We start from the raw sequence: 27,920 nt of genomic DNA on the forward strand, positions 1-27,920 counted from the left end.
AGTTTTTTTTTTTTTTTTTTGTTCCACTTAGTTGTCCCTTTACATTTGGCATGTTGGTGAAGTGGCATGACGGTCGTATTACCGTTTGTGTGAAACATACATGCAGGGTTTCCCCCAGTGTATCACAAGCCTGGCAGGTCACCGGGCTTTACTCCACCAACGTAGCTTGTTTCTTTTAAATATTGTTTTTTTTTTTTATATACCACTAACAGTGAAAGCAAAGACAGCTTAAGCCAGGTTTACGGCTGACACACTGAACTGGGTGCGAGGGTGCAAGGACCAATCGCACCATCCCGGCCCGTTGAACACATGGAAAGAATAATTTACTGCCATCTACAGCATGTTTGTTCTTGGAAACGTTTGGGCGAATAAAGTCACATCCTAGTGTGCAAAGGGGAAGAGGTTCATTTGTGTCTGCAATTGTGAATACATGTCATAACTCACTGATGTACTTTTCTCTAATGGCAGGTATACAAACTGAAGTCCAGTGAGGAGAGAGGTTTGTTTCCTGCTCAGCATTGCTACCAGCTTTGTGCCACCTGCTGAAGTCTCTAAAGATGACCTGACAAATAAATTTAAGGAGGTCGTCGCAACAGACTCTGAGAAAAGAACAAACATCATTTGGCTCAAAGTTGCCGTCGGTTGTGTCTCGGGCCTCAAGAGTCTGAGCTGACCGCAGAGGACTGAGGTGTGGCACTTGATTATTGGCTTGCACAGCATGAATTTCCTGCAACATCTGTTCCGTCCAAGAAAGGACAGCCCTCGCGCTTACCCCAGAGTCTGCCTCTGACTACATGGGGGACGGTCCTTCACCACGGTGGTCCGAACACAAAGGAACACACAGTGAGACACCCAGCAAGGCCTGCAAGTACTTGACAATCCCTGTCATAACTGTACCACGCGAAAAGGTTATTTGAACTTTCTGGGCTTGTTGTTCAGAAGAAGAAGAAAGGTCTGTCTATAGAAAATGTCAAAAAGGCTGGTCTGTTTGAACAGTTGGTGGTTCAGTGTCAAAAAAAACAAAAAGGAAGCCTAAAACAAAAAACACAGAAGTAATGGACACAACCTATAGCTCTTGTGTTGTGTTTCTGCCATGTGGTGTCAAGTTCATGTAAGAGAAAGGAGAAGAGAAATAATTTAGGATTACACAACATGTGTTGAACACAACAGGACAGTAAACCCAAGTGCTCCGTCTGTTACACTGGAAAGATAAGTTATAAGAAAGCAGAAGTTTTTCAGGCCGCACTTAGAGAGTTGGTTCTGTGTTGAACTGTTTGGTTTCCTTTTTTGTGTGTGTGTATTTTGTTTCTTGAGTTTCTCCATTTTGATATCAAACACAGGAGTTGATTTTGAGTGAACCATAATTACTGGGATTAATATTAAAATATACATTTGAAATATGTTGAACTCGCAGCAACATTTTCATTTTTGTGAAGAACATTGTGGGCAGTAATACTTATACTCAGTAATAATTAAACATAGTTATGTAAAGAAAATATCTGTCCCCTTACGTGCTCATTGGAAATACAAAAAAAAAGCAATATTTTTAGAAGAGTCTGTGTCACAAGACAACAGAAATACAGAAATCTATCACATACTAATGAATGCATATTACTAATGCTAATACCAAGGGGCAATTTTGAGAGAAAAAATAAGACGGCATTAATTTAAAATGTGGAAGGAAACTAAATATAGCGCCTAAGTATAAGTCACACATTCACATGCAGAATGTTCTGAGCAGAGCCGTTCTGCAGTAAGGCTGCAGTACTGAAAACTTTTGCACTTTTAAACCTTTATATAAAAAAATATATGCTTTCCTCTCAAAAACACACAAAATTAAAAAACTGATATTCTACATGTTAGGACCAAGATTTAATCAGAACTAACTACAACAAACAAACTAAATGCTTAATCACTACATAGACACTGTAATTTGTGCATAATAAAGGATGTCCATAAAATTAGATGTAAAAACAGCACTGTTACGTAATAACCTGCAATAGCTTGATCATAAAAAAATGGATTTTTTGAGCTTTCTTCTTTAAGCCCTCTGCTTTCATGCGTAGTAAAACTGAGCTTTTTGGCAGCGGAGAGCCCTCTTTTTGCTTTGATATTTTTAAAAGTTTCACTGCAGAGGGACCATTCCCCAACATAAATCTCTCCTGAAGCCTCTCTGACAAGCTGCCAGGGCCCTCATCCTGTGCATCTGCGGATGACAGCCGAGGATTCCCCAACACACTGTGTCTCTTGTTGAAAGGCTAAGTGAGTCAAGCAGTCAGCCAGAAAGAAACCACGAAACCAACTGGCCTGCCCATCAGGAGTTCAGCAAGAAGCCAAATCCTGTCAATCAATACCTTCGAGAGCTTCATTCTGAAATGCCACAGCACTGACTTGAAGCAGTTCTGAATAAAAGATGCAGAGAGACAGTGGAGTGATGGAGGTGCCGGGGTATTGCTCTAATTGACACACCGGTTATCTATTGAGCTCCTGCTCCGATGCATTTTTTTTTATTTATTTTTTTTTTACTGATGATTTATATGTTAATATAAAAAAAAATGTTTAGATGTATTAATGCTTAAAAATCATTACATTTCGATATCTGTCATATTCTCCTTTCCAAACTAAGAGTAGACACCAAAAAGTGTCTAATGTTTTGGTTTGGCTTTCTATACAGTTGCTAGTTGTAGCTTGTTGTAGCATGGGAAACAGGTTGTACTCCAGCATAAACGAGCATAAATAGACTTATAGCTGGTGTTTAATTTACAATGAGAAACAAAATACATACTGGGAATAATTTTCCCTTTTCCCCCTTCAAATAGCTTATTAATTACTTTGAGTTTGTTGCACCACATTTTGCTCTTAGCAAGCTTGCTGCATTGACTTTGGCATGCAAGCACAATATGGTGCAGTAAGCAGTGAAAAGAACAGACCGTTGGACTTGCGAAGCTCAACTCGTGAGAATTGTTTGACCTTTTGTGCAAACAAACTTGATCATGATTCTTGTTGTTTCATTGACACACACAGTTAGAGGCAGGTTCAGCTGTGTTTTAAGGGAATGAATTTTCATGATTTAAAGCCGTCCTCTAACAATTCTCACTGTATTGATTTTTTTTTCTCTTTCATTTCATAGATGGAAACTGCAAAAGGAAAAGAGGGGTGAAGGGGGGTAAAGCGAGAGCCGCGGCTGTTACACGTTCAAGCAAGTTGATCACCGAGGGGCTTTTCTGTCAGAGTAAAAGCCTTCGTCTATTTCTCACACCCTGTGCTGTATCCGTCCACTGGGAAGAAATTGGACATGAGTTATATTTGCAAACTGAGTCACAATAAAGTCAGGACTTTTAAGAAAACCTTCATTATTTTTATGAATAAATTTGTGACCCTACTATTTCAATATCCTTCTTTCAGTTTTCCATTGTTCTTTATTTCTTTTGATCCTGGTGTGTGAGTGGGTTTTGTGTAAATCCTTCTTTTATAGAGGGCAGGCCACGCCTTTTTTTTTTTTTTTTCTGAAGGGCGTGGCTTGCTAATTGCTAACAGCACACCTGTGGGTGACTCCCTCATCCAGACTGCTGAATATTTCACACCTGTTAGTTTCAATACTGCTCTAGTTTATATATATTTATATAGATGACTAGAACTGTATTGAACTAGTTATATCAAAGACAAAAACATAAACTACAGTATTTTTTTTCTCTATTTACTCTAGTCTGGCTCCTAATCACATGTTTTATGAAAAATCACACAAAACCAGTCAATGGAAATGTTTCTTAGTTTAATTTTATTTTGAGTGTAAAAGATTTGATAAGCTTAGTCAAATTTTAAATTTAAAACAGCATACCTGCTTAAGATGACGGTTTCTTATACAACTGATCCAATAGCGCGCACTCTTGCAAATGATAAATACTGTTTCATACCGAGCTCCTCCTCCGCTCTCATTTGCACGCAACACAGCTCTTGAGGCAACAAGCACGAGTGCGCCATTTGTATTTGCATGGTGCTTGACATTTACACACTGGGAAACCAATTAGGCCAGAACTGGGGTCATTAATTCGACAAACAGGCTAGCCATGTTTGCTCTGATAACTACTGCATTGAGCTTTCACAGAGAAGTAGTAACAACGCCATCTGTATTTATATACGGATATGTCCTCTAGGCTGTCGTCCACTAAAGCAAACATGAAAAGCAGAATTTGCGATTTTGAGGGCTCTACGAGTGCTTGCAATTCAAGCATAGGTTTTCCTTTGAAACATTACATTTATTTTCCATCTGGCTTCTCTAGACTTTTATTTTTAACTGTCCTTTTGGATACTGTCAATCATAAAGCATCAGTACAGATTAGAAACGCAACATAATGTATGAGTAAATGTTTCCGTAGATAATGGGGAGAGCTGGCCCAATTCTAAAATATCCAGGATTCTGTTCTGTTGGACGGATTCCAAACAATGGCTGATGGTCACTCAAGGTGGATTATTGGACTTTTGAGCTGAAGCTGTTCCAAAACAATGAAATGATCTTTCATCATATTTGGAAATGTAGTTATGGAAACCAAATGCATTGAAAACATCAAGGATAATCCCTCATCTGCATTTATTGGAATTCTGTTTTCACGACATTGTGAACAAAAAGCAAGGGCAAAACAAAGAACTGCGAGTTTTCATGGAGGCAAAACTTGTATTGTACATTTATGTCCAAAGATATTCAAAACCCTGGCGGATTAGCAGAAGGTAATATTTTAAACTGACCAAGTTACTTCTGACTAGATGTAGGAAAAAAAAAAAAAAAAAAAAAGTCTTGGAGTCACCCAAATCGAGTTCCAGCTAGAATCTGTTAACGAAGATAAACTCTTCCTAATTTTGCCAGGGGTCTGAATACTTTTAGACTAAGCTGTAGGTATTTCAAAAATAAACAGAAACAATAATCTGGAAGAGCATAAGAAAAAAAAAATCATCATGTGTGCAATCATCATGCATTCTTAACTATCAAGAACTTTATCACCGACATTTAACAATCTTTTGGGAAGTGTAAAGTTTGAATTTAAAAGTACTTTTATGAGACGGATGATGCAATTAAGGATAAGCTGTTTTATCCAAAGAAGACAATGTCAAGCAGGTCTGCGATAGAGCTACACTGTTGGTGCTATTTAAGATTAGTTCCTTTTATTCTGTTTGTTTTTAAAACATTCAAAAAGCCAGATATTTTATCCATTTAAGTTAAGTGTTATTCCGCTGATTTATAACTCTTCTGACTGCCTTTGGTTCTTCAGCTGAGAAGCTACATATTCAGTTCACTCTGACTTCAGCATAATGTCTATTCTAGTGTTTTATATCAGTTTTAAAATGCAGTCACACGCACACCACGGAGGAGCAAGAGAAGGCAGCATAAACTATGGTTGATACACACGACATTTTCAGGAGTCAATATTTGGTCGGTTGCTAAATACAAGTTAGTCACATCTTCAATCTGTCTGTGTCAAGAATTGCGGGTTGAAGTGGTGAGGAGAGACGCTGAGAACCCAGGTATGGTGAAGATAAAGAATTTAATGGTGAAAATAAAGCTCAGCAGTCCATACAGGCAGCACGGCAGAAACTAGCACACAGCTAAGTACCGGTAGCAACTGAATCACAGGACTAGACACGAGAGCTGACACTACCAGGACTAAACAGTTCTACTGGAGCGCAAGTAACACAAAAACTGAGACGTTAGACAAACCAGGACTTTACAGTTCTACTGGCGAACTACGACAACAAACGACGATAGACAAAGACCCGACGAGGAACACAGCCAACAGGCGGGATTAAATACACACGGGGCAATTAAGGGAACGAGACACACCTGGGGAGCAATCAACGGGGAGGACAGGACAGAGACTCACAGGAACACAGGACTGAACACAGAGAAACTCAAAAATGAACACACAGAAATACGGAACCTAACAGTCTGTGCCATGTAGCCATGCAAGGGTTTGTATTTCTCTTGAAAATTTGGTGCAAACCCTATTTAAACCCTGCCAGCGTGTTAAATGGTTGACGCATTCGATAAGCCGTAGCTAGTAATCAGTAACAGATTGCTGAAATAATGAAAAAAGTTATTTGGTGTTGTGACAACGATCCAGGCGACAGTGTCGACTGGAAAACCACAACACAGCCCATTTAATGAAGCCGGATTCTCCTCATGACATCAGCGTATCCAGAGATGACTGATGTAGAAAGTAGATATGATCAATAAAAGTGTTAGGGTCTGTTCCCCAGCTCGACAGTAGTAGCTCGGGGCCTTTGATGCCAGACTCGAATTACCGCGCCATGATACAAAAATTAATTACATGATGGAGACTGCTTTTAGAATAAATAATGAGAAACAAACGGGGGCAACAAGAAGAGATCGCCTGCATGCTTCACTGATTATAATAACCACAGCAGGGCTTTCCCTGCCAAACACACCTTAGAGATCTCTCTCTCTCTCTCTGTTTTCTTCTTCCCCTCTAATAGTCAGTGCACTATTTATGTTTTGTTCAGGCTCCTGCTTTTTCATTAACTGTCTGCAGCATAAATTTCATGGATTTCCCATAGCATTCTTGCAACTACCTGTGTGGTTTTTGGGCTCCCCATTTTAAAGGATTATTTCAGTTGGACGAGGGGGATTCGGTTTGAACTGTTGCCGATGGATCAATATCTGGCTAATTTCCAGCCTGGTTAGAAACCCGGCATTCAGTGGGTTGGAAAAGGCAGCTGGAACATGCTTCTGCAAAGGCAGCAGAGGAGGACGTTCTGGGAGGTTCATGTAATCTTGGACAATCTCTCAGAGCTGCTGGGAGACAAGTTTCTAAATTTATGCAACGATGGTCCTTGAGCAGAGAATGCTGGTCAAGAAATGAAATATTTGTAAGCTACTCTGAGATATTGTTGTATCTCACTACACTTTACCTGATACATCGATAACAGACGGTTGGAGCAGATTTACAATACACTTACTGAAAGGGTCACTTTGTAAAAGAATTTGGATCCATTTCTGTTTATTTTCTTTTTTATTTATTTAGAACATAATAAAGGTGGATTTGGATTAAGGAAGGAACACTTCTGTTAAAATTAGAACTCACCACTACATATGCAGTTCTCAATTCTCAATAGCTATATAATAAGTAGGAAAAAAATAACCAAATCAAACAAGTGCAGGTGCAGCCAACAGATCCAGTCTTGGCTGCTGATCTCCATGGTTAACGTTGGGTACTAAGCTTGCAAATAGACCGTGCCATTACTTTGACAGCTTCCCACTAAGTGACTGTCATCTCCAAGTACAAGTCTTTTAGTCGGTGTTTATTTTGTTGGTTCTTTGGTTGTCAGACTAACGTTTGAAATTAACTTCAAAGCTGTGAGTACTGTTACAACCATGTCGTTCTGAATTTTGACAGATCTTCACTCTTGAAATCAATAACTTCTGAACAAACCATTATTAAAAAATAAAAATAAAAAACAAAAAGCAACCTCCTTTGCTCTGTTTCGGTGTTGTGTGTCCCGTATGCTTCAGTGTTATTTCAATTCATGTTACGAACTCGATGCATTGTCAGGGAATTTCTGCAAAGCAACTCAAGAACAGAACTTCACAAACATTTTTTTTTTTTTTTACCCAAACTGCTGAATTACATCAACAGTAACAAGTCTGCAATAAATGTCAGATGAGATCACAGGGCCATACAGTCATGTTACTGAATTATAAGCCAGATGTTGCAATTGGTATATGGTCTCCAAATCTCTGTGACCCACTCAATGTTGCGTTGACCTCTGTTTCAGTGTTGAGCTCGTACAAAAATGTCTATGGATTTATGGTAATCTATTAGGGATCAGCAATATAGGCTTAAAATTGTCGACAAAGACTCCATCTAAGCCTCCACAGCTCCAAACACAGCTTTCCTCCACATAGGTCTGTGACGACATTGAATTTGGTCAGGAAAAGTAATTAAAATCCAGCAGTTGTTTTTGGTAAAAACGCAACAAGGCATTAAAGCCTGTCAAACACAATCGCTGTTCTAAAAATCAAACTTATCAAAAGGGTGACTTCATCGTAGCAGTTCAATTTAAAAGTGCAAGTGTGCTGATGCACAGGTCACAATAATTGATTTCATCTTTTTTAAATTATTTTTTTTTTAAATCTCATTCTCGAAGTATGATATCTTATGGTTTGAATGTATTTCCAAGCAGTGACAGACTCTGATGCTGATTTTGTTTTTAAATCTGCTAACATGAGCACAACTACAAACAAGTCACACCATGCAAAAATCCATCCAGTTATCAAAGGATTTATCTAAGAAATATCCGTAAAATGACTCATTCGTGCAGTTGATAATAAATATGCGTCATGTAAACCAGTGACTCAGAAAGCAGCTGCACTCTCCAACTCTTAATTTGCCCAGAATAACCTGGGGAATAGCAGAGAGGTTTAGAGAACTGACGTTAATAGACGTTAACCTATTGACCTGGAAAGAAGATGGAGGACGAATTAGCAGCGTTGTGTATCATGATTTATAGTTCAGGGTGGTCCGATCCCCTCTGGTCAAGTCAAACACGCCGAGGAGGCGACTCCCTGTTTGAGGGAGGGTATCTGCAGTCAAGTAAAACATCAGGGCAACTGTTTAATTGCCTGAATGCGACACTCTTCTGAGTTGATAGGATTTTACAAAGACGCGAAAGATTTTACTGGACGATAGTAGAAGAATCCCACGAAGCCATTTTTATGGGAAAAAAAATGTAGATGCAAACATTTAAAAAAAATGATGTTAAATGACAGAACGACCAGTTATTCATATGCTTGTCTCATCTCAGTCCTGACCTGCATTTCCAGGGTTAAGCTTTGATGCCTTCCTTCAACCTATTTATTCATTAAAACATGAAGCGATTCTTCTTGCCCTTATGACCAACTTCACTTCCTGACACTGCACTGAAGAGAGCAACACTTTAAAAATAATGAGGCAGCCCACTAAGCCTCAGCCTGACTGCTGCTAGTCACAAACTATCTTCTATGCAATGAATTTATACAGTTATTCTATTTATTTTTACTTTATCCAAATGATACCCGTCTCCTGTTTCATGCATCTCGGTGGCCCTGAACCTTGCGCTAAGCTTCGAGTTATTTATTTATTATTTTTTGGGAAGCAGTCAGTGCTTCAGAAAGTTTCTTTGTTTTTTTTTTTGTTTTTTTTCGCCACGGCTCCTTGGAGCCTTCCGTAGATTCCGAATCGAGCACAGCGGGATGTGGACGCCTTCAGTCCTCTGCGTCCATGCACTAACTATGAAACGGCCCCTTAACAAGTGAAACTAACACCCGCTGCACTTCTCCCAATCGGTCCTCTGAAGGATTCCACTGATGTGGCGAGTCAATTTGACAAACATGAAAGGTAGCGCTAACAAGTGCGAGCTCCTGATAAAGAAAGCCTGCAGTGAGACACCGGGGCGGAGTGAAGGAATGGGGAAGTGCTTCTAAAGGACTCAGTCAACCATAAAATGCCGAACATTTACACAAGAGAGATGGCAGGAGTCCGTATTAGCAGCCCTGAAAAAGAAAGATTATCACCAGGGAGTTGCATTCTCTAATACCACAATTTCATCATGTGTAGCAAAATAGAATATCCACCACTTCCTTGTTAGCTCGTAGGGTTTTCATACAGGCGTCCCGACTGAATAAATTAGTTTTTTTTTATTTATTTTTTTTACTTTATCTCATTTACAGTTGTCTGCTTTTTTGCATTACGAGCTCTATTACAGTTATCAAGGGACTTTTGTACGTCCTGTCTCAGCTACCTCATTCAACAGGGCGGGAGTAACTCCTTTTATTAGATTTCAGAAGAAATGCCTGATCCTGGGAGCAGCCTAGAAAAGAAATTAGCCCGGACTTTATTGGCTCCGACACAAAAGGGAGCAGATTGAAAAGAAGTGAGATGATTGAACTCCCCTTTATTCTGTGGTGTGTCCTTTGTGCCAGACTGCACTGTCACTTTGATGCTATCTCTGTCATTTGAGCCTCATTCGGCGCCTTGGGCGCCTCGCACAAAGGATTATGATGCACCAGCAGAGGCCTTGAATGGGTCTTGAGTAGAATTTCTCCTTTTGACTCACTTCAAGTGTCACTCATTATCAAAGTACATCACTGAAGGGAAAGACTTGGTAATGTATGTAATGCCGAAATGGAATAAGCCGGCCAATTGAATTTCAATCAGTGAAAACGAACCGGCCTTTTAAGAAACAGGGAGACAGATTATTTTATTGCTGTAAAATATGTTTGTTTGTTTGTTTGTTTGTTTGTTTTTTGGCAACGTCCCTGGATGACTCTACATTGTTATGCCGTCAAAGACATCCGAGTCAGTTTTTAACACGGGAGCGAACAAAAATCCAATACCTGTCAAATGGCTGGAAAAAGGTCGACTGTCGGTTTTATTCCTGTGAAGGGATAGAGTGATAATGGGCAGAGCAGTTGAACCCTGCTTACAGGGCAGAATGGAGGATGCAGGAAGACGGAGGAGGTGGAAATGGAGGAGGATGAGCAGCATCTTGCAAGGCTGCCATTACTGGAGTAATTTGCACACCAGGGAGCAAAAGAGAGACCTTTGAGTGGGTGGTTAGGAGAGTTGATGTCTGATCACTACCTCCATTAGCAGGGGGAGAAAAAAAATGTGCAAGCTGTACAAGGACTACTTGTGGAGAAGAGACAGGCCAAGAAAATGTGATACTCCAACTAGGAAAAGTAGAAAGATCCTCTTTATGGCTGATGATGGGCTAATCGTGAAAGATGACGGGAGAAAAACAGTATGATCAAAGGCCGAGCCAGTAAAAAAACAACTTTTGTTTAAAGAGCAAAGTTTAGACCACTAAGCAATTAAGCAGAGATATATTCTTTTAATCTATCAACCTGTGTCCGTGAACATTATTATTTTTATTTTTTTTTTAAAGGAGTCATATCCTACTAAGCTTTCCGTTCCTTAAAGTACAAAATGAAGTTGGTTGTTGGGAAATGATTTTCAATTTTGAAAAATCCAGTCAGTTGTGATCTTGATACAACAGAAGCTCCATCTCTTACATTTTGAAAGCTAATGCTGTCTTGAAACAAAATTTGGGGCAAGCAACAAGAGCTAGCATCTCACTGCAAGCTTGCCTCTAGGCTAATAAGAAACACAACTGTTAAAGTCATGGGAATTTGGCCTCACACACAATAAAAGTATTGCAAAGTCATCGTAGCGCTGACAAGTATAAGTAAAGATTGAAAGATTTGATGCACATGTTTGCCAATATGTGGAATAAGTATTTACAAGGGTAATAACTGTTCACTAGAATCAAACTACTACTTGTGTGCAGCAACATAGTACCTTTAAATATTGCATAATCCATTAATTTAACACCCCCTGTTGCACAATTCTTGAATAATCCACCGAATTCTGGGTCAATCCTTTTCAAACGAATTTCATTTCATGCTTTAAATCGAGCGCTGATTGCATTTTAGAGAATTTCTTTGGGGGTGCATGGCACGTTGAAAGAAGAAGTTCCTCTTAAGCCCCCACAGTAATGAAGGAGAAATAAGACGGCCATGCCCGGTCTGCGCTCTGAGAATTAGGAACATAACGTCTGCGGAGGGAAGAGGAGACAGTTGCTCTGATGGATTCTCCTGTCTAAAAAGAGGAGCACTACTCCCAGTGTTCCTCCCGCTGATTGATTTGTACGACTGCTGTAGGACAGAGTAAAGTGCCAAGCAGAGAAGCTCCATCTCTGCTGGGTGAGGTCTTATTACTCCCCCGGCTGTGAAGCTTACTGAATCCTAGTTGAAGAGAAATAGTCAATAATCCCAACTATAAAGCCCCAAAAAAAAAAAAAAAAAAAAAAAAAAGGCTGCGCCAAAATCCGAACAAAATATTCCCTCCACTTCCATGGTGTTTTTGAAGCTGTTTTCTATTTTTGGGTAATGCAACACATGCAACATAATACAGGAAAACAAAACAAAATTAGGAGACATTAACAGATTTAATGTGTTAAATCCCAGAAAAAATAAATAAATACATTGATTTTTGGTTTCATTTCTTTTTAAATTTTTTTGCTGTGAATAAAACTGTAAAATAAACAACAGACTAGACAGTGTTCTTACTGATGTGTAGAGATGGCCCTCCCCGTTCATGGCGATGTATAACCCTGTCTTCACTGACTGAATGGCGACAACTCGGAGGCCCACAGGAATGAGGTTAAACAATGCTGGAAAACAGATGCATAAACACAGACATTTAGATAAAAGTGTCACTTGTGTTTTTTTTTTTTTTTAGATGTTCTGTTAATCTGGCTAAATATTAGCACTACAGTTAGCATTATGAGGACTGTACAGCCTTGCTTACAACGTAATGCTTTGAGTCATTTTTATGCATGGATAAGCACATCTCTAAAAATGATCCAGTATTTAATTTTTTTTTTTTTTTTTTAGAAATTACAAAGTGCATCTACGAAAAAAAAAATGTTTGTTTTTTATGTGGACAAGACCTATAAAAACTCAAATTAATGTTTACCTAACTGTTTATTGGTACCTTGTGTGGGTATGAGACCAAAACTGGCTGCATGGATTATAATAGAACCTCTTTCATCACCAAACCACAGTCGGCTAAGTTTGTGAATCTCCTGTTATGGTAAACTCAAAGACCCCTAAACGAAGGATTAACAGGAGGGGAGAAGTTTTGCGATTCTTCCAAGTTCTAACTCAACATCAAAGTTCTAATAATAACGCAATTTCTCCCCTGTGAATCCTATCTATAGCTTTCTTTATCTAATCAGATGTGACATGTGCCAAACCCCGTCTTGCTGACAGTGGTAAGTGACACAATGCTGAGTGTCAAGCCAGCGTTAGCACCAGGTCCAGGAATCAAATTAACCACCCGGCCTGAAGCAGCAGAGGAGCAGAGCCAGAACAACGTAATAACACCATTTTCCTCTCTGTTAGATCTGCTGTTTCCTGGTCTACTTTGTAACCTCAGAGATAAGGATGAATTGGTGTGATCCCTCGGCTGCGCTTTGAGGAGACATTTTTACTCCAAAGGCTAAAAAATTGAGGAAGTATATTGACCCCAGGGGTTGGAGGAGACTGACAGGGGAAGACAGGGAATGTATCATCTCCACACCAGAACGATAAACGTGCAACGCTGCCACGCCGAACGTCAACGTTGTAATACGCTCGATTGTGCCGGAGGGAGTTTAAAACACTAAAAGCGTTAAACAGTTGAGTTATGATGAACAACGTTCCCTGTTCGGTGTTTTTTCAATATTTTTCCGTCACCTTTTGAAATTTTTATTCCCAGAGGCAAAAAGATCGTGCCACAGTACTCACTGGAATTACTGCTGTCATCCTTGGTCCCATCAAGAGAGCCATCTGGGTTCATTTGCAAGTAGTATCCCTGCCTGCAATATAACCTGGTCACTATACCCTTGAGCTGGGGATCTGGAAGAGGAAAAAAAGGGGGGGAGGAAAGAGACAGAATAGTCACGATTTATGCAAAAATAAATCACAAATGTATGTGCATCATGGGAAGTAGGTGAAAGTTGATGAGAAATCTGATGAAAATCTTCGGTTAAGTCATAGTTTTAGTTGCAGGGTAAGATGCAAACGCTTAAGATGCAGCAAAAACTACAATGGAATGGTTCACATCGAAGCATATTCATGCACAGCAATGTTTGAATCAAAGTCCAGATGTAAATCCAGTTGAAAATCAGCAAAAAAAAAAAAAAAAACGAGAAAAAACTAACTTGTTCATTTATTCTCTCCAACTTATTTGATTAAGTCTGAGAGACTGTGCAAAAACCAACGCAGCAGGCGGCAGTTTGGCTAAAATGTTCCTGGTGTTGAATCAGGACGAAACTGAAAGCAAAATGTTTTATTGTAAACTTGTATCTGTATAAAGAAACAAAACGTGAAAATGACTTCACTTCTACTTTGCAACTCCGTATGAACCTCGACGCATCAAATAATGACAAGATGTATGGAGGTTTCTGCATATAACATGACATTTACTTGTACAGTACATTTATGTTTCAGTTTCGGTGTACAGTATGAGGCTGTGAATAAGTAAATGAGAGATATGCTTTGGTATTTCACAAGATTCCGTGCTGTGATAACTCTTTTTTTTTTGTTTTTGCTTCGAACTGCCAGAAAAGCAGCATGAGGTTCTTCTTCCTCTCTCTCTCTCTTTCTCTGTCTTCCTGTATGCTGGCAAATCCCAGAGGTACCTTTACGGACTCATAAGCCCCATCCTGCTCAGAGATAGACCATCCAATTATAGGCATCAGAATTAATATGTGGCTGTCTGACTCCCATAATGAACCCAACAGCACCCTCTCTGGGACGCAAGAGTGTCTGTTTTCCATCCCTAACCCAACCGGGGGATTACCCATGTATTAGCAGTAAATAAGCATCTTCCGTGGTTAGATTGCTCAGAGCCGCTGCCGCTTCGGATGTGTCACGTAATGTTTTTTGGCGGTTTCACAATTTATGTTAAGATATGAATAAGTGGCAGGGGAGTATGAAACAATAAAAAAAAGAGATGTCTTAATAAAGCGCAGTGAGGTTTTCGGGGGTTTCTGTGCTGAAAGCCGGGAGGAGACAAATCCGGTGCGGAAGTGCATACCTGCATGTGTCTGGCGTTATATATGTTCAACAGTACACTTACTGTAGAGACAGCCATCACACTAGATTTCATTCTAAGAAAGCCCTGGGGAGGTAAAAAAAAAATAAAAAATAAAAAATCAACTTCACCGTCATCCAAACCGCTAAACCGTCTCCCCCAGCAAGCATCTGCGTATATGTGTGCATGTGTGTGTGTGTGTAAGATACAGAGCTGAAGAAATCTCAAGGGGTCTATCTGAAGGCAAAGTTATGGCTTTTGTGTTACTGTGCAGGTCTGAAATGCTTATGCTGGGTGCATATCTCACACATTCCCCGCTGCGCCGCCTGAGTTGAGATGGTACAGGATATACAACCATGCCGCTTCAGCTGAACAATGAAAATGTGTTCAAAGGAGAACATGTCTGAGAAAATGAAACACAGTTTTCTTTTTTTTTGTTTTATGAGATGAAAATCTGGCCTGCAGTTGTATCCAGCTCATTTACTTTGATACCCCTTAATAAAACCCAGAGCAGTCCACTGCCTTTAGAAGTCAACTAGTTACTCAGTTTAACCTCTGTAACAGAGATGAAAATAAGTAGTGTACCAAAAGAATGATAGGAAGCAGGCAAGTAATCCAAAACCTTCAAGTTCAGCCTGTGCTGTGGAGTAGAGAAATCCTTTAAAAAAAAACATAAAATAAAAAACAGCATCATAAAAACAAAGGAATACAAGACAGACGCTCACATTTAGAGTTCGAAGCAAACCTTGGGGGTCACAGAGCAAACTTGTGGAAGGTGCTTTAATCTTACAACAACCTTTGCTGTCAACTGTGCAAAAAGATAAGTGTGGTGGAGACCTCAGTATTGTAATTGACCCTGAACACGTCGTCACCACTGTGAAACACTGGTGGTGACGGCTTCAATGCTGCTGATGCTTTTCTCCGACAAGGACAGGGAAGCTGGTGAGAGTTGATGGGAAAACGCGTGGAAAACCTGTTGGAGCCTCTCCAAAAAAAGGGAACTGGCACAATGACCTTGAACATGTGGAAAGATTCTGGTCCAGATCTGAATCCAACTGAGAGACCTAAAAGCTGCAGTTCACAGTCTCTGACCAATCAGACTATCATCGTCCAATGTTAATGTCGAAATATTTTGAAAAAATAATGGGCAAAGACTCGGATAGAGATTTACCCCAGAAGACTTGAAGCAGCGATTACAGAGAGAAGCTCAATACACATGCATACCATATTTTGATTTTTTTTTTCTGTTAGAAATATTGAAAATTTGGATCATAATGACAAGCTACTTTGTACATCCCAATCAAATATGCTTATGCCATTAACGCAACCAAGTGTCATTCAAAATTGGACATTTTTATATTTTTAATTGTTTACAATTTCGTTCTGATGAAGAGGAAACACAACCAAAGTACTTCAGGGCAACTGAAAACCTATACAGCGGCATCACGGGGTTTTAAATTGGCCAATCTGTTGCTTGCTAGCATCTTAAAATGTGTCCATCCCAGGTGGGGAGATGGAAAACATCTTAATAGCAGAACAAAGTATCTTCAGGTAATCAGGATGCTAAGCTCCATATGGAGAGGGAAACAGAGACGCGCACTAGTAAAACAAATCCACAGTGAAATTTCTTCGAAGCACCACCTGAACGCCAGGCTTAGGTTCGGTCTGCAATTCCTCACACGGCAGCCTTGTTTCTGCAAGACCCCAGAAAGGTCTGGGGCTACACGGACGTTTTCACATGGATTTTTAATGAGAGTACAATTCCCTCAAGCAGATCCCTTTGTGTTGATACACAAAGTTAGCAAACGTGCAATCGATCAGGGACTTTGGCTTTTAGGCAATGCGTTTGTGTGTGTGAGGGGGAGTAAGATTGATTCTTGAGAGCAATATGTAATAATTAGAACTGTGTTCATGGTGTCTGGATAGGTGAAGTAGGAGTTTGTGTGTGTGAGCATGTATGTGCGGTGAGAGAGGCTATAGGGCTATAAATCATGCGACGCTGGCTGCGGTCCCTGGGGGCGGGATAGCCGGTGTATATCTCCCGCGCACAGATTCCCCCTTTAGGTTTGATCTCTGGAGCTTCAAAAGCAACAAGCAGGTTAAGATGAACATCAGCAGAAATTTGTAGAACACATCAAAACATAAAAACTATATTTAAAAAAAGGGCAAACTTGGAATGATGGGTTATATCTGTTGCAAATCAAAATGAATTTGTTAGTCTACGAGCAAACCTCTTATTACCTGAAACCTATATTAGCTCCCTTGTTTAGCTGTTTCCATTGTGTTCTTTTAAACTCCACACTACCCTCACCCTTTCACTCCTTCCTCCTTTACTGCTATTCTATGCTTACTTCATCATTCATTCCTCCTTTATTACTCATTCCTTCCTTTTTCATCTCTAATCTTTTCCTACAAGTTTGGCCTTTCTTATTCCTACCATCATTGTCCTCCATTCTTCCTCTTTTCCTTTGTTATTCTGTATCTTTATCATTCTCATCACTTGTCTATCTCCATTTCAAATTCTCGTCCTTATTTCACTGGTCATCTCTCAATCCATTTTCCTCATGTCTACCTCCTTAATCCCACATCCTAACCTCATTCGTCCCTTCCCCAATCTTCTGTCATTCATCGTCCATCAACGTAGCTTCCCTCATCTGTATCCTTCATATCCACGTCCATCTTTCTACATCCCTTGATCCTACATCCTTTATTGATCATCCATGCCTTTGTCATCCATCATCCTTATTGCCCTCATCCATCTTCTCTACCTCGTTCACCTGTCATTCCTCATCCTAACCCTCATCTCCTTTATCCCTCATCTCAACATCCTCCCTAATTTATAACTCATTTTGTATCCCTACTCTCTCCATCCCTCGTTCCTCACCCCTACACCTCCTCCAGTCATTATCCCAAGCTCTTTTATCCCTCATCCCTACATCAATTATTCCTCATCCCTCATCATCTCCACCTTCATCACCTGTCATGCCTACATCCTTCATCCTAACCTGCCTCTCTCATTGTCATCCTCCTCCTTCGGTCTTCAACTCTTCCTTCATCCCGTATTCCTCGCTATAACCACCCTCACTTAAGCCTTTATTTTTACCTCCTTCGTTTCTCGTCCTAACCTCCTCTGTCCCTCATCTCTACTTCGTCCAGCACTCATCCCTACCTACTAGATTCCTCATGAATCTGTGAAGCCTCATCCTGCAATTTCTTGAGATGAGTTAGCAAAAATCAGTCCTCTTCAGACATCCAGATTTCTCCTCAATAAATCACTCATCCTTGCATATATGAGATGTTGTTCTCACTAGTGAACTTTCAGATATTTGATGTAACATCTAAGTTGTATTCCTTAAGCCAAGACAGAATTTGATTTAATTGGCCATTTTGTTATCTTTTTGTAGTTTTTCTTAAACTTTCTTCACTATTGTGCCTTAAAATTTTGACCAAAAGGGCAAAACAAAAAGGGCCGTTAATCACAGATGGGAGTAAGACATTCCCCAGTTATATCAACGTTGATTTTTTTTTTTTTTACAACAGAAGCACTGTATGTTTCTACTTCTCTGTTTCTAGGGAAACAGAGTGCCAGTTTGGCATCAGCAGGGGGGTTTCCTTGGAAAACAACGTGCATCAGAAGCACAAGATTTCAAAGTGCTCAGCCATGGTCCTTTTTACATATAAATTGGCCTGTCACAGAGAGGGCGTGATTTTTTTTTTTCCCCCCTCCATAAGTGGCCTCTCCACAACTCCCTCGGCGCATTTTCTTGTCTTATTTTCTGTCGTGTCATTCTGGTGTTTGTGCAGCCACACACGTCAAGCTCGGCTCAAAGCAAGCAGAGCATGAAGGAAGGACTGGCCCACACACAAACACTCTCACACACACACACGCGCGCACACACACACACACACGGGCACAGCTGCAGCAGCACTTGTAGACTGCTGTCAGCTCTGTCCTGTCTGACCCACTTTGGATGTTTCTGGAAAAGAAGAAGGGCTTTTCCACACTCACACTGGCAAGGAGATACCCCTAATGCCTCATGAACATATTCATTACCCTTGAGCCTTTGCACATTTTCTCATTTTTGTGTATGACGAACCGACACTTTTAGTGCAGAGTTGTAAAGGGGAAAGATTTTTACTTACAATATTGGAAGTAAAAATACTTCCAATATTGGAACATGAAAGCATTTGCTTTCATGTTTCTTGAGTCAAAACCTTGTACAAGCTTTTGCTATGATTATTTTTGCAGACCTAAAGAACGCATTTCTTGCTTGTTCTTTGTAAAATAATCGTCACTCAGTCTGATTTGTATCTGTGCAATTTTGATTTGCCACAAATTCTCTTTCAAATTTAAGTCTGTACTTTGAGAAGGGATATGCAAACACGCATGCTTTTATACTCCATTACATTGTAGCTCTGGCTGTGTGGGAAGCACGGCTGTTGTGCTGACAGCTCCAAGTCTTTTGCCGTTTCGAAGAGGTATTCTTCCATGAATGGTCTGTATTTATTCCCATCCATCCTACAGTCTACTCTGAGAGGGTTTGGACATGTACAGAGGAGAGACAGCAAACACATCGGTAGAAGGATGCTGAGGATGGACCAGCCAGGCAAGAGACCCGAGGAAGACCAAAGAGATTTATGGATGGAGTGAAAGAGGACATGAAGGTAGTTGGTGTGAGAGAGGAAGATGAGGAAGATAGGGTTACATGAAGACGGATGATCCCTAAAGGGGAAAAGCCGAAAGGAAAAGAAGAAGATCCTATAGTCAACTCTGACCAGCTTCCCTGCATCTGAAGCACAGCGTCCCCACAGCGTGATGCTACCACCGTTCCAGCAGGATTTTTATCCTATGTTAGTAAAGCGATTAAGTCCATGAGGCAAGACTTCAGTTCTCAATTATGCAATAGTTAATTTGAGTCAGGCCCACAACAAAATACTTTGAAGTTTGAGGTAATGTGACAAGTTGGGACAAAGCTCAACAAGTATTTTATGTTCACTGTAAATCAGCTGGGAACAGCTACAGCACTGCCACCTGTTTTGTGCTTCCTAGCAATATACGTGAGATGTCCTGAATATCCTATTTAAACAGGCGACACCTTTGTGTCCTTAAAAGAAGCTTGACGAACAAACATCCAAGGTGCAGGAAGCCATTCATCTACGAAGGACCTCCTGATCACGCAAACTAATCTGATCTTCAGATCTGCGCAGCATGATCTTAGGGCTTGTGGATCTAATCTGGTGGGATAACTAGAGCCAGAGAAATGAGATTATGACCCAATGCTGGATGGGGCAAGAGCTCACTTACTGGCTTTGGATATAACAGGATTTACAGCTTGCATTTAATCCTTTACAAAAAAACAAAAACAAAAAGAAAACAATGAAAACAAAGAAAAAAACAGCGACTCTGTTTCAGCTAACAAAAACACGAGGATAATTTGAAATGAAAGCAGATGTGGCGCAAAATGTTCCAGTGTATTCCCAGAGTTGCCAGAAGAGGACAGAGATCACATCTGTGTGCTGGAGCGAACAAACAAAGCAAAACGTATTTACATGAGAATAACAGACCGTCGTCTTTCCACCTGGGCATTTTCGTAGTGATAGTAATTCAAAAGCAAAAGCAACTCATCGAGGAGATTTGGTGGAATACGTTTAAAAGCCAACTGAATGACCTGAAGCCCCCAAAATTATGTCAGATTGCAGTCGACGCAGCACCACAAGAAAAGAAAATCTACAGTGCTGCTGCATTCTCAAGATCAATACTCAGTGCCAAAAGAAATACAGGACACAGGGCTTCTTTTAAGTCACCCTTGCTCCATCATCTTGACACGTCTCAGTGGGATTCTGAACCTCACTTCAGTCTATATTCATCCCGCCGAAAGCCAGAGAGGTGCTCTGTTCTCGGCTCAGCTGTCACCGTGAGGCTCGGTGTTTTCTTTGTTTCCACCTGGGGAACTCTGAGACTCGGCCTCAAAACACATGGGATCGGCAGTGCATGCGGCCATCGTGGTCAAAACAAAATTAAAAGGTCTGTAAGGTCTCTCGGGGGTCTGATATTAAATTAGACACACGAAGCAAGTCATTAGTCTTCCTAATCTGTGTGCTTTGGTGATAATGCAGGAAAAAAAGAAAGAAAAAGAGGAAAGATGGGACAGGGAGTGAAAGTGTGGAGAAGGCTTTAAAAGGAAAAACCTCCCATGAGTGTGAATTCTCATGTGGAGATGAAATTAATGATGTATTTTCCCATTTGGCTTTTAATCATAAACAAGAATAAAAGTAAAGCAACAGAAAGTGAGAGTTAGCTCTGAGTGGAACTACAGAAAAAGGGGACAAAAATACATCCTTTACAGCTTTTTCCCCTTAATTCTGTGAATTTTAGAGAGCAGTGTTTTTTGTTTTTTCACTTAATGGCTCAGTTTATCGCAGAAGCTTTAGTGTTCAGAGGCCACTACGTTTTATTGCTTTTTAACTCTTATGTTTAAAAAAGATAAAAAATAAATTAAATAAATAATAATAATAATAATAATAATAATAATAAACCAGGGTGGAACACTACACAAGCTCAAAGTGTCACAATTCAGTTAGAAAATAATTAAAGGCTTAAATGTATAAACAATTAACCCTTTCATGCATGAATTATGATCCTTTATGTCAGGATTTTTTTTTTCCAATTTTCTTTTTATTTTCTTAAGGCATAAAAAATGTAGGAAGAAAGATTTTGTAAAAAATTATACATTTTTTTATTTTATTTCTTTATGTGATCAATTGTAATTTCCATCAAATACAAGGTTATTTTAAAAATACATCACTAGTATTGTTCTTAGGGTTTATCTGATGTCACAATATATATTTTTTTACCTGCAAGAGTCGTCTACAGTGAAGGAGGGACCGGGTCAGTTGGCATGCTGTTTTGTCTGTCGGCCATATTGGATTAAACAAAAATTATTTCTTGCATTTGCAGCTGATGGCCAGTAGTTGATGGTGTATTTTATGATGCATTAGTGTCCACTTCAGTGGTCTGTGTGCATTTATAACATAAAAATCCACAAGAACCACAAAAAAATGGCTTTTAGACAGCTGTCCACTGTAGTGATGCATGAAAGGGTTAAGATTGTAAGTTAATGCACGAATAATTAAAAGAAAAAGTTATATTTTTACCGAAGTGTGGTCAATGATTTCAAATCATTTTTAGGTAGGGCTGATTTCCCTTATAGAGGCCTCAAAGTGCTACAGTTTGATAAATAACTATGCCAACATTAAATATGTTTGTTTTGCAGACAAAAATAATTCCTGCTTATTTAATTTTTGATCTAATTATTTATTGGTCATATCAAAAAATATTCCATGGCCCTCTTCAGAACAACAAGTCCTTGCATTGCTACCACTAAATTACTTCAGACTTTAATAAAAGTCTTACATTTAATCATCTAACAGTGCTTTTATTAATTCTAGAGACAGATACTTATAATAGGTATTTATTTGCCTAATGGCATGTACAAATGAGGACTTATTGGTTTCATATTCCGTTGCACTGTGGCACTGTTGGCACAGTCAAGTGACATTTACTTGAACTCATCCACTGACATTGACGGTTTGCTGTGTTGTTTTCAATTGCCCAATTTCAATTTTTTTATTTTATTGATGATAACGTTTAATTAAATCTTTTGATTGTTTACTAGCTGAATTGTGCCACTTTCGGACCCTGAAACAGGAACATCTGCCCTACAGATTAGTTGGTCCATCGCACACACAGAGAGACTCGTATTAATTTATCGGCCAAACATAACACCGCCCTCTGTCCATATCTGTGACCTCTGCCCTCTTCTGTACGGTGCTCCAAATATCAAGTGATGCTCCACAGGCCAAGTCAAGAGCAACAGCCGCTTAGCACAGGCAGAAACGCACAGACAGACCCCATGACACAGCAGCTTGAAGGATAACTGATTATAAACCTCCAGTTATAATGAACTCTGACCTGCGTCCAGATGTGTCCTCTGCGGTTATTATATGGATCCTGTTCCATCAGAGCGCATTTAATCCATTTAATCAGTGGGGTCTAGTGAAGGAGACATTTCATCCTGATGTTCAGATGTGAAAGCAGGCGGCATGAGAGGGACTCACCGATCAAAATGTCTCTTCTTCTGCGGGAGAAGATGAAAGACTAAAACGGTGCTTGCTTCTAAGCTTTCTTAAACTAGGCTGCGGCCTGGATGGTTCTGCTTCAAGTAGCTTGTAAATTAGCTGGAGTTGAGGTGGATTTGAAGCAACAGGTTTGATGCCTGATGATTTTTTTTTTTTTTTTTTAAGAAACCTACAAAACCCCACAACCAAGTGTCATCTCTGAGTTATGCTCACTCTTGGCTCCATTTTCTGTCTTGACATTGCACTTTAATAATCCCAGTCTGCCAACATTACAGCTGAAACATTCCTGACATTTTCCTAATTGGAGAAATGGAACAACTTTCAGCCTGAGAGAGAAAGAGGCCATTGGTCCCCGAATTGGAGAAAACGTGTCTGTCTGAAAGGCATGACCCTGATTTCTGCTCAAGACACCGACCTTTCTTTACCGGCTTGGAAATTGGTTTTGTACAAGAGTCTGTTGGTGTGCGGAGCTACAATTTACAAAGTTTCTGTGTGTATGTTCCATAAAATGATAAGACATTTTATAGATTTGCAGCTGTGAGAGCTTGGAAAAACTAAGTCATTTAGTAGAATGCACATAAATCAGATGTATGTTTTATTTATTTATTTATTTATTCATTTATTTATTTATTTATTTATTTATTTATTTATGCTGACAATTTAAAAAAAACAACAAAAACAAACGTCTGTTCTAACTTTTGAGACACAAAAAGTCAAATTTGAACATTTTGTTGTTTCTTTAGAAGCAGTAAGGATTCACAAGTCGAATGCATGAACATGTTTATGTAGCGATGCATCGACTAGGCCTTTACTGGCCGATACAATTTCTTCTGAAGTTTGGTCTGCCTGTTCCAGTTTTTAAATCCTTTTTCTATAAGTTTCATAGAACAAAAACATGGAAGAAAATGTGCTTCCAGTTAAGATAGTCTCAAATCCAACAGAGAATGTTGAATGTTAGCCTCTCTACTGTTAGCAGATAGGCTCATAGCAAATATTAGCCTAGCTGCTTAAACTTCATTTTATGTTCATTAAACAAACGAAATTTCAATAAAGTCAATACTAACGGTTGTTGTGTTTATAGACTAGAAAGAAAATTGATCACTTTTAATTTTGGTCCATGTTATGATTTAATCCAAACAGGAGACAAATAAAAGAAAAAGGGATGCTGTGATTGCTCTGTGATGTAGAAAGTTGGTGGAAAACACATCAAATTAGCATTTCAATGGTAAAATGGACAGAACTTATACAGCACTTTATCCAATCATTTTTGACTGCTCAAAGCACTTTACACCAGAGTCACATTCACCCATTTGCACTCACACATTTATACACCAATATGCAGCTTGGTAGGCAATTTGGGGTTAAGTGCCTTGCCCACGGGCACATTGACATGTGGCAGGAGGAAGCTGGAATTGAACCTACAACCTTCTGACTGCAAGATGACTACTCTACCCACAGAGCCACAGTCACCCACAATGTGTTTAACTAACAGGAAACAGAACAGCAGCAGCAACAAAGTTTCCACTATTTAACCTGCTGATCACAAACCAAAATTGATATTTAGATATCCAGCCAATTTTTCCAAGGCTAAATGTGCATGATCACATTTACACACACTGTAAAAAGCTGATATGTAGAGATGCACCAATCAGGCTTTTGCCAGCTCCTACATATTAGCTTGGTTAATAGAGGCCTGGCTGGCTGATTCAGTATTTTTAAGACCATATAACACTTCAAAAACATAAGGAAAATAGTTTTTAATGCAACAGGAAATTACAGAATCACAAGACTCTCTCCACCTGTGTAACAAGGAGACAATCCAGATAACTTTAATCAGGATTTTATAATTAATATTTATTAGACTCAAGAAGTGCAACAAAATACATGGGCTCATGGTTAGAAAATGGTGAAACTTGATAGTTTTGAATAAGAAGAGAAATAAATATTTATTCATTCCTCTAATCACTGATCAGAGTACAAAGAGGGAAAATTGGCTGATTGTGATTGATCCATTTGTGCAGCTCCATAAAAGTGGGAGCTCTTCCTTTTATTCCAGTCTTAAGAGTCAAAGGAATAGTCATAATTTTGGGAATTTGACCAGCCAACTCTTTTTTTTTTTTCTAAGACTTCTAGACATTTTTTTTTTTTCCTAATAGAGGTAGTGGTTTTGAATTCAACATAAAAAATCCCCTGAGTTCTTAGTTTAGATTAATTTAATAAATAAGTTTTACAACATCTGACTTGTCAATGTTTCACCTTCCATTCGCCGTTCTGAGATAATAATTAAGGGACAACTCTGATCTCTGATCAGTGCATCTTTACTTATGTGTCAGCAACAAAACATTCTCCGGCACACTGAAGTTCCCAGACCTTGTCTCCGTAGCCTTCGCTTCCTGAGCCCGAAGATGCGCACTTTGGAGAAGATGTCGACCAGGTTCCCATTGCAGAGCCCCTTGTTCTTGTTGGGGCTCTTCCTCCGTCGGTTAGTGGAGGGTCGGTCCAAGTGCTGCTCCCGCGCTTGCCTCTTCTGTCTGATCAGCCCACTCGCGATAGCAGCGGCCATGGCTCGGAAATGTCACAACCGCCCGGGTCCGGTCTGCACGCAGAGAACAGCCGCCTCTCGGAGCTCGCAACCCGGGTCACAGTCCCATACCGGCGGGGTTAGGTATTTCTGACTGCTGCTTTTCCTCTCCTTTGTCCAACCCCTACATGATACTGGTGATACTAAACCAGATTCCCATTATCATTCGAAATATTCTGGAGCACGATGGGGTGGGGGGTGGAGGGGGAAATGCACATCTTCATAAGTAATCCCACTTGCCAGTGACAATGCTCTTGATAAGAAGCCCAACTCATGCGCACGGAGACCTCGGGAGGATATTCATACCTGTAGCCTGCGTCTGGTCTCAATCAGTCAATTGTCCTTAGAAATGTTTAACGGCGGGTGCGCTGCGTCCTCGCTTGGGGAAGGAAAAAAAAAAAAAAAATCTCCCACTCTTTTCTCCCTTTTTTTAAGCTTCTGCTTTATCCTTCTTGTTCTTCTGCCATGGGAAAAGCGGCATTGCTCGGCCAGCAGCAGCGGGGACGCCCGTGCATGTGCGCCCCCGGGCAACTCAACAAACCACAGGCGCCTCCTACGAAGATCACCACCCGGCTGAGAACTGAGGAGCCGAGGCGAGACGCGAAGTTTGCAAGAAGGTATCCGCGACAGCTTCCACTCCACCCCCCCGACCTCTCCCAGAAGAGACGTGCACGTTAAAATCACACACACACATACACACGCAGAGAGGAATGCGCAACAGTAAAGGAGCTTCGCAATTATTTGACAATCCTTCCGGTTAATGTTGCGTAAAATGCGCCGCACATCTCAATCCGGTAACACAACAACAGTCAGTTAGACCGAACAGGAGGGGAGAGAGTTGATCCGAGTACCGTGCAAGATGACGTCTGCGTAGTATGTAGATATAGAAATATAAACTCCCTGACGATCGGTGCATTATATGACCCGTGACATATAATGAGAGAGAGAGAGAGAGAGTTGAGTGTGCGTCGATCGGCGCGTAATGGGAATCGGGGGAGAGAGAAATGCCACTGACAAAACAACGCGATTTATTTTCCCACGCTCAATGGGAGAAGAAGAAGAAAAAAAAAAGAGGATAGGAAGAGATAATCAGTGGTATTAGCCTGTACGCCCCCAGATCAACAAATCCCCCCCACCATCAACAAGTCCTAACCACACGGCTGAGGGTGACGGATGCCCCCCGCCCCGACATCCCCTCCTCTTCTCGACCACCTGCCCTGCTTGAGGGAGCCGATTTTACACACCGAGAGGAGGGGGCATGCACATTCTCTCTCCTCTTTGCTGCAACATCAGAGCTCACATTGTTTCACTAATGCATTCGTTTTATTTTTTATTTACTTTTAATTTTTTTTTATTTTTATGATTTACTATGAACAAATGTAGAGTGGCATAACTTTGTTTTTTACAAAAGCAGAACTCTGTCCACCAGAGTGTATTGGGCTTCAGCACCACGGACAGCGCCAGTCGTTTCAGGTCCACGCTGAGACGGAGGGAGACGTTTCCTCCAGACGACCCTCACTTTAAAACAGGGTCGGCTGCAGCCCGTACGAAAAGCTGCAAAGCATTACGCAACCTTCCCGTACCTCAGTGTGCATTCTGATTCGAAATAATAATAATTATTATAATAGTAAAAGAAAATACATGAGAAGGGGTAAAAAAAAAAAAAAAGTTAAAAAACGTTTAAAAGGAATAACATTTAAGCTTCACTCTCAGGCAAAAATAAATTAAAACTCAAGAGAGCCATCTGCTGTTTGTGGCTGTAATTAAACATGCGGGCTCAAGGGGGGCTGTTGTGTTGCGCTGCATCCCGCAAATTTGTGCGTTTATTCTCAGCACGTCATGCTCACCTGTTGATAGCCAGCTGTACTGAGGATCGAATAAATAAGAAGTAGAAGAAGAAGAAGAAGAAGAAGAAATGCACCAAAGGTCCAATCACACACATAAACAAGTGACTGAGAACAGCTTTATCTGCGGTTTTCAGCTGAGAACCGCAATGCCGCTCCACCGGGATGTTTTAAGAATAAATTACATTTATTCTTTCATTTATACACATATGGTGTTATAGACATTATAGTACAGTCACTCGTTGTTTAAATCTTATCAGCTAGAGGTTGCATTTCGGCTCTACTATTTTTTTTTTTTTTTTTTTTTTTGGACAAACAGGGAAGGTAACAAAAGTTTTTACCCCGTTGCGTCCTGCTCCGCTCTGGGAGGGATGCAGTAAACGGTCCAGCCAGCAGCGGACACTGTCAGCTCAACAATGGTCTCACAGCAGCATTTAAATCAGCACTGACACTATGACACATTAGGCACGGATGGATGGATGAGCCAACTGGCTCCTCCCGTTCATGTAATACAATAATTCTCTACTTCGCAATAAATGCATAGAGAAACTAGACATGAAAAGTTCCTAAAAGGAGAAAAATAGTAAATTATTGTGCATATGTATATGCATGCATATGTATATGCATACATATACATAAACAAGGATTAAATTCAGTTCTATTTTTTCATGAAGCACTTCGCTTTGGGTGTCCTTATGGGTTATGTGATAGACCTACACAATGCAA

At 40.1% G+C, this 27,920-nt stretch overlaps 1 protein-coding gene across 3 annotated transcripts in view; it reads right to left on the reverse strand.

The window, feature by feature from the left end:
* fgf14 (fibroblast growth factor 14) overlaps positions 1-27,920 on the reverse strand; it is a 119,492-nt gene that overhangs the window by 13,312 nt on the left and 78,260 nt on the right. For 2 of the 3 annotated variants that reach the window (XM_015037073.1, XM_015037075.1), the window contains exons 2-3: positions 13,340-13,450; positions 12,119-12,222 (exon numbers count right to left, since the gene is read on the reverse strand). In XM_015037073.1, the coding sequence (XP_014892559.1) occupies positions 12,119-12,222; positions 13,340-13,450 (215 nt within the window). Of the gene's footprint in view, positions 1-12,118; positions 12,223-13,339; positions 13,451-25,139; positions 26,506-27,920 lie in introns of those variants that run through there. The other variant, XM_015037074.1, reaches the window with a different exon arrangement.

This window comes from Poecilia latipinna, unplaced genomic scaffold (genome assembly GCF_001443285.1).
Source record: "Poecilia latipinna isolate Pla-1442-1.1 unplaced genomic scaffold, P_latipinna-1.0 Scaffold391, whole genome shotgun sequence".
NCBI lineage: Eukaryota > Metazoa > Chordata > Actinopteri > Cyprinodontiformes > Poeciliidae > Poecilia > Poecilia latipinna.